Source organism: Aulonocara sp. 'chitande type north' Nkhata Bay, linkage group LG4, assembly GCF_057382095.1.
Source record: "Aulonocara sp. 'chitande type north' Nkhata Bay isolate Kocher_YH1m ecotype deep benthic linkage group LG4, A_spYH_male_GT1.1, whole genome shotgun sequence".
In the NCBI taxonomy this organism is placed as follows: Eukaryota; Metazoa; Chordata; class Actinopteri; order Cichliformes; family Cichlidae; genus Aulonocara; species Aulonocara sp. 'chitande type north' Nkhata Bay.
Genome location: NC_141347.1, coordinates 9770945 through 9777407, shown reverse-complemented (window position 1 = coordinate 9777407; position 6463 = coordinate 9770945). Strand labels below are relative to the sequence as shown.

Below are 6463 nucleotides of genomic sequence, written 5' to 3'. Positions count from 1 at the left end.
TGAATGCACTGCAACGAGAAAAATAGTTCTAATACTATGAAAAACTACTCAATATTAGTGAAATATGATTAATTTGTTTCTTGATTCAGGTTGGCTTATCTTAAAATAGAGCCGAATCAATATTAAATCCAGGCAAAAAAACCTTAAAACAGACCTTTTTCCTACTCCTTGGCTTCTACTGAAATCACAACCAGGACAAGAGTGATATATTTCTCTCATGAGAACAAAATCCTTTTTTTTAAACAAAATAGGGCTGCTGCACAATCCCTAAAAGTCTAAATCAACCCTTTAAAAGGCCTAAACACAGAAAAAAAATTACAGTTTTGGCCTTAAACTTTTGTGACAGTCACATAGTCTCACAATGTTATAAATAATGGCATTACTGACTTAAAACTTTACATGCCTCAGGTAAAGTGTCACTAAGAAAAAAAAACAACAACTTTCATTTGTAAAGCATCTTAAGTAAAGCCGTTTCTCAGGACATTGCTAGGCAAATTAGGAACAAAGTTGTACAAACGTACTACAAAACTAAACAAACTGCAAATGACCTGATAAAATCCTGCTTGGTATTCACCTATTTTTCAAAGAACGACTTCCACTCAGCTATTGCTTTCTTATATGCACTAGTGGCATCTTGATCATGGATGGCATCAGTGATTACCTCAGTTTGTATGACAGAGAGGACCGTTGCAACACATTTTGGGTATGTTAAGTGCAAGGTGTAGTAATATGCCATCAACACCAACATTCCTTCCCAGAAATCCTCCAAGGGGAGAGTGGTCACTGGTATGTTTCCTACAGCAACAATGCTGGTTGTTCCATCAAAAAGCAGCACTGGGGAGGAGAGAGGCCGCTTCTCCAGGTATAGCATTGCATCTTCACCTGGCTAGAAGAAGCACAAAAAAAGGACAAATTCTTCAAGATTTTAAATGAAAGGGTTGCTGTGCATCCAAACAGCTTAAGACACAAATAGCAATATCAAGAGTTTAGAATGCTCCAACTGATTTACTGTTGGAATAGAAGAAATAAATATAAAATATCTGACTTACATAAATATGAAATTTTGGAAATGTATTAATTCTGAGCATGAATTTTCTCTAATTTGCAGCATTTTTATCATGTCTATTTGTGCTTTTTTTCTCATTTGTTTTTTAAAACAATTTCTTTTAACTTTGTTACATATTCTAGTTTTTGAAGGCCTTTTTAAATATATCATTTTACTGCTTCTACTTGTATCCTAACTGCAATGTGCTTTTGCTCTGTGCTGCCTCTCTGGAGTAGGTTTTGAATAACAATTAAGAAATCCTGAATAAGGAGTAATTTAATCCCTGCTGAATTGAACTTCGACCTACTCTTATTAAGCAGGAAAAGCAAAATAATAATATTAATAATAACAATACAAGTAAATGGAGTACAAGTTACAGTGGCTGGTATTGCAGCTGTTCTCACCTTGAGGATATGAAGGAGAGCCTCACTGGCACTTCCCAGCCGCTTTGGTGGTGTAGTTTTTGAAGGAAAAAGAGATGGAAGTGCATTGAAGAGAGTGACAGTAAAATCCACTGTGAACAGAGAAAAGTATCTCAACAAAGCAATCCGAACATATCTGATGTGTGGATTTAATGTATGAAAAGGCCACTTACCTCCACGTACATCCAAGGGGAGAGGAGGTTTCAGGACCTTCTTCCAAATGCCATAGAACTGCACTTTCGAACAAAACTCTGCCCATCGACCCTTCATTTGATCTATGTATTTGCAGTTGGAGCCACCAATGATGCGACGCAGTTCATCCATCGCCTATGACAAAGTTGTGCTCAGTTAGTCAAGAACTAACTAAACCTATCCAGAGAAAGCAAGGAATTTAACTGAAGGTAGTTGAACTTACATTTTGTATGTCTTTGAAGCACGGGTATGCTTCAAATATTTTTCTGGGCCTGTCTTCTTCCCTTGTAATATCTGCGTCAATAAAAGTTCGTCTGGCCTCAAACTCCAGGTCCAAAATTTGAGCAACGTCACTTTGGTTGGGTTTTGCATTGGGTTTCCTGTACATGTTGCTCAAGGTTTTGTAATGTCTTGCCTGCATCTTCAGGCTGTCATGGTCTGCTAGGGAAAGCAAAGAGCAATTGTAAGACATGGTGTAACTAGACTTCACAAAATTCAGATTTTTCTAATCAGTCATTTCTAGTTGCATGGTTGTTTTTAAGTATAATATTTCTGAGAATTAATGTTTAGGTTAAATATGTTTGAGTAATGAACTGACCCTATATGTCCTGATCATTTCCCTTTGTGTCCTTTTCTTATAATGATCATGGATTTATGTTAATTGTTAGTTTGAACAGAATCAAATATTAAAACGACAGTTTAAGATGCCCGTGAATAAAGCTGTGGTGAAAATAAGGTAAAGGTTGTTTACTGTGTATATCGTTCACATCAGTGTGAACAGTGATTATGAGCTGATGGATAAAAATATTTTAGGTAATTTGATCTATGACAGAAACACTGTGATAAGGCATGATAGATGTGACCAGCATGAGGATTTACATGTGTAAATAATCAGCACTGAGTAACACCCATTACAACACAAAGTGTTAAAATACTTACTATGGCTAACTGGCAAACTGGAATGAGGGATCTATCATATGTTGATTTTACACACCAACTCGAGTTAATGCCAAACCACTATGATTTATGGAATAAACACTTAGAACGGGGTTCATTGCTGCAACCATATTTTGGAAAGAGCTGTAAGAGGAACCACAGTCAGACAGAGGTAGATAAGGGTGATGGTGGACTTACCAACAACATCATCTGGAGGTGCAGTTGAAGGACCTATATCAGCCCTGGGTGCAGAGCATGAGGCTGACTTGGATAATAGTGGTAAAGCCAGGGTAGTATTGTTTGACGTAGTTGGTACAGTGGAGGGTAGCGGCAATTGGGATTCTTTCTCTGAGGAAAAAACAGAAGATGAACAGAATGTAATAACAGGGAATAGCTAGAAAGTTAAGGAAAATACTCAACACTGTATAAATCTTGTGATGCACTCTGAACAGAAAACTGAGGGCAGGTGGTCTCTTTGAAGTTTTAGATGTCCAAAAGTCATTAGTACAGCAGACCAAAGTACACACCTGCATTTGAGTTATCCTCACTGAGGTCATCATTGCTCTCAAGAAGTATGGTATAGTCACTTGAACCACTTGCTTCACCACTTAGGTCACCTTCAGTCCCGTTGTCTGTGTCATCTGAGCTGAAAAGAGTCTTCCTGGGCCTGCCTCGTTGTGGCATGGAGCCCTGCCTCTTCCTTGGAGACTTCATATTTTGGAGTCGTTTGTACAGTTTGGTGTAGATGGTCAGCTGTGGTAAAATAATATATATTTGTACATTCTTTTTTTTATCTCGCTCAATTTTAGATATTGTAGTGAGTAAAGAATGACTTACGTATGGCATGTGTGTGTCAGCATCACGTAACATGGGGTAATAGTCGACAATCTTCTGCGACATTGCTCTCATTTCGAGTTTGGAGGGGTATGTTACTTCTTTCCCCATGGGACTAGCACGGAGGATTGCAACCATGCTGGTGACGGTGTTCCTTACAAGTCTGCAACATAGCTCCTTCGACATCCTACAGTCCTTTTCCTTTCCACTGTGGAGCAATGCAAAGTACTGACTGCGCACCATGTCCAACTCTGAATCTGTATACACCACATACTCTGGTGGGTCTGGCATTTTCATTTTTTTGTCAGCAGTGTAGGAAATGGGAGTGGAAGTTTGAGGCTGACATTGTGACACATCAAAGCCTAAGGGGTTACTCTCGCTTCGATGGAAAGTGTTGGCATCTTGGTCAGTACTCTTAAACTATAACAGTTGTGGGATATAAACAAAAATACACAATTAGGCAAATTAATGCTAGACAATATGGACAGTAATCATCTTCTTAGTGGTATAATGTGTATTTACCTTTTGGCTGATAAAATCCCAAATCTTCTTTCTACGGAAGAAATTTTCATGGCCCGGAAAAAGATCCTTTAGGTCATCCCGGGTAAAGCTCCTCAAAGTTTCCTCATCAATATTCGCAGCTGTAAAAGAGAAAAACAACTTCAAAAGTGATATTTATTTCTCTTTTCCTGGGCGTGGCTTATTACAGATTGAGGTCATTTTTTTTGTCAATAAATGTATTTTAGCAATAAGTAATATTAACAGGATAAAATGTCAAACTTAAAACAGTTTATCAAATATTTGGGAATGCAATAAAACTATTTTTGGCTGTCTTCAAGAATGATGTTCCAAGTCTATTTTGGCAAAGACAGCTCAAGGCTATAATGTGGATAAAGTTCAGAGTAGAGTGCAATCCTAGCTCCAAGTTTCAGAAATGATGCTAACAGATGCTAAGGCTGCTTAGCTAACGTACCAAAATAACTGAAAAATAAGACTTACCCTGCAACACAGACAGTATGGCATCGTCAAAGTTGTCCATGCCGTGACAGCAGTTCTCTAGTTCGGTTCCAAAGCCTCCACTCACAGTGCCTGGAAATATCCTACAGCTTAAATAAGATCATTTAGCTAAAGTTAACACATTAGCTAGATTGCTAACTAGCAGCCCTCACAAAACACGACTTTATCTTAATAACACCGTTGTACCATAGTATTTTTCAAATCAACTTAATGTTACCAACCTTAAATTACTGTTCACTTTGTTTAGATAAATAATTTTGATCTTCCTAACGGTCCTGATGGTTAACAAAGCAGGGGAAAAGAGTTTGTCCCGCGTGAAAGTAACGTCACGACAGGAACTGAGAATGCGCATGCAGAAAATTATTTATATTTAATTTTTTTTAAGTAAAAAAAAAGAAAATAAAAATATAAATTCAGTCTTAAACACTTATTGCCTAAAAATAAATATAACTGATGTAATTTAAACCTGAAAAATTGGATAATTAAGGATGCATATATTTTTAAAATTGCCTACCTTTCCCATGGTCCCACACTCTCATCTGTGGCCTTCAGTGGAGAGCGGTAAAGTAAAGCTGCATTGCTACTGCGCGAAAACAGTTCACCATGGCGCTCTGGAGATGTATGATCTGTTTTATCTTTGTTTCTTTAACTCTGAAGGTGCTCCTTAGCCACATAAATGCAGCTCATGGTCGAAGGCAGGATTTTTGGGTTTACTGTGGAATAGATGGCTGTGAACAAGATTTCAGAGTTTTTAACTCATTCTTTCGCCACATTAAACGGACGCACCCTCTGTATTTGACGAATGGAAGCCCACCAAGAGGATGGAGGATCCCCCCAACATCCCACTCTTTAGGATCGGAAAATTTTGGTGTTTCAGTCTTTGCCAACTGTAGTACTGCAACAACAACCAGCACCGTGGAAATATCAACTGGTGGATCTTGGCCTGAAGTGCAGGAGCCTCAGGTTGTTGACAGCCCGAGCGCGGTGAGTGTTAAACTAAACTAGAAAAATTTGCATTTCCTGCGAAAATGCAGTGTGGATGCTTAAAGCTGAAGCTGTATGCAAAAAGTAGCTGAAAAAGCTGAAAAGTTGCAGAAATTGTAAAAACTTTGCAGAAGCAAAAGAAGTTTGCTAAAATGGAATAACTTAGCAGAACTGCAATATCTTAGAGGAAACATAATACTTGGCAGAAATACAATAGCATAGCAGAATTTAGCAGAAATATTGTAACTGACCAGAAACATGATAACTTCTCAAAAATACAAGAATTTAGGAGAAATAGTATAAGATAACAGAAAGAATATATTTAGCCAAAAATACTTAAACATTACAGAAACACTATGATTTAGAAAAATAGTACAACAGAGCAGAAATATTGTGATTTACCAGAGACACTGTGATGAACTATGAATATTGTAATTTTAAATTGAGACTATGTTTTAGCACAAATATTATAATTTGGCAGAAATACTATAATTTAGCAGAAATACTATATTAAGCACAAATCCTATAAAAAGCAGAAATGGTATGATTAAGCACAAATACTACATTTAGTAGAAGTACTTTGTTTTAGCACAAATCCCATAAAAAGCAGAAATACTGTACTATGATTTAGTAGAAAAACTATAATTAATCAGAAATACTAAATTTAGCAGAAATACTATATTAAGCACAAATACTATGAAAAGCAGAAATAGTATGATTAAGCATAAATACTACATTTAGCAGAAATACTATATTAAGCACAAATCCTATAAAAGCAGAAATAGTATATTAAGCACAAATCTTATAAAATAGCAGAAATAGTATGATTTAGCACAATAGTAATAAGTTAAACAGAAAAATTGGAAAAGCAAAATGGACAGCTGAAAAAATGCTGAACATGCTGAGGGTCCCTCAAATATACTTGTTAAATGACAAAAATCTGCAAAAAAAGTTTCTAGGTCAGCCTGGGAGCTGGTGAATTTGAATCCACCAATCAGAGAGGCTGTGCACTTTTCCCCACCAAAACAGGTGC

At 36.9% G+C, this 6463-nt stretch overlaps 1 protein-coding gene across 5 annotated transcripts; it reads right to left on the bottom strand.

The window, feature by feature from the left end:
• Nucleotides 1-213: 213 nt before the first annotated feature.
• LOC147331946 (uncharacterized) lies at nt 214-5419 on the bottom strand. Of its 5 annotated transcripts, XM_086288292.1 has the most exons (10): nt 4668-5419; nt 4429-4535; nt 3952-4070; nt 3433-3849; nt 3123-3348; nt 2794-2943; nt 1883-2100; nt 1641-1794; nt 1450-1559; nt 214-886 (listed from the first exon to the last, which is right to left on the bottom strand). In XM_086288292.1, exons 1-10 carry the CDS (start codon nt 4796-4798, stop codon nt 575-577), a joined length of 1944 nt encoding a protein of 647 aa, XP_086144418.1. In that variant the 5' UTR covers nt 4799-5419; the 3' UTR covers nt 214-574. The 5 variants fall into 5 exon arrangements, with proteins under 5 accessions (XP_086144418.1, XP_086144415.1, XP_086144416.1 ...); XM_086288289.1 differs by having other exon boundaries at nt 1450-1794; XM_086288290.1 differs by having other exon boundaries at nt 1450-1794; nt 1883-2097.
• Nucleotides 5420-6463: the final 1044 nt, after the last annotated feature.

Bases quoted from the DNA above. Each gene is read 5' to 3' on its own strand.
- LOC147331946 (XM_086288289.1), bottom strand. From the start codon at position 4,798: ATGCGCATTCTCAGTTCCTGTCGTGACGTTACTTTCACGCGGGACAAA. The intron at 3,850-3,951 runs GTAAATACACAT...CAACTGTTATAG, and splicing joins GGGATTTTATCAGCCAAAAG to TTTAAGAGTACTGACCAAGA. The intron at 887-1,449 runs GTGAGAACAGCT...TGCTTCTTCTAG, and splicing joins CTCTCCTTCATATCCTCAAG to CCAGGTGAAGATGCAATGCT.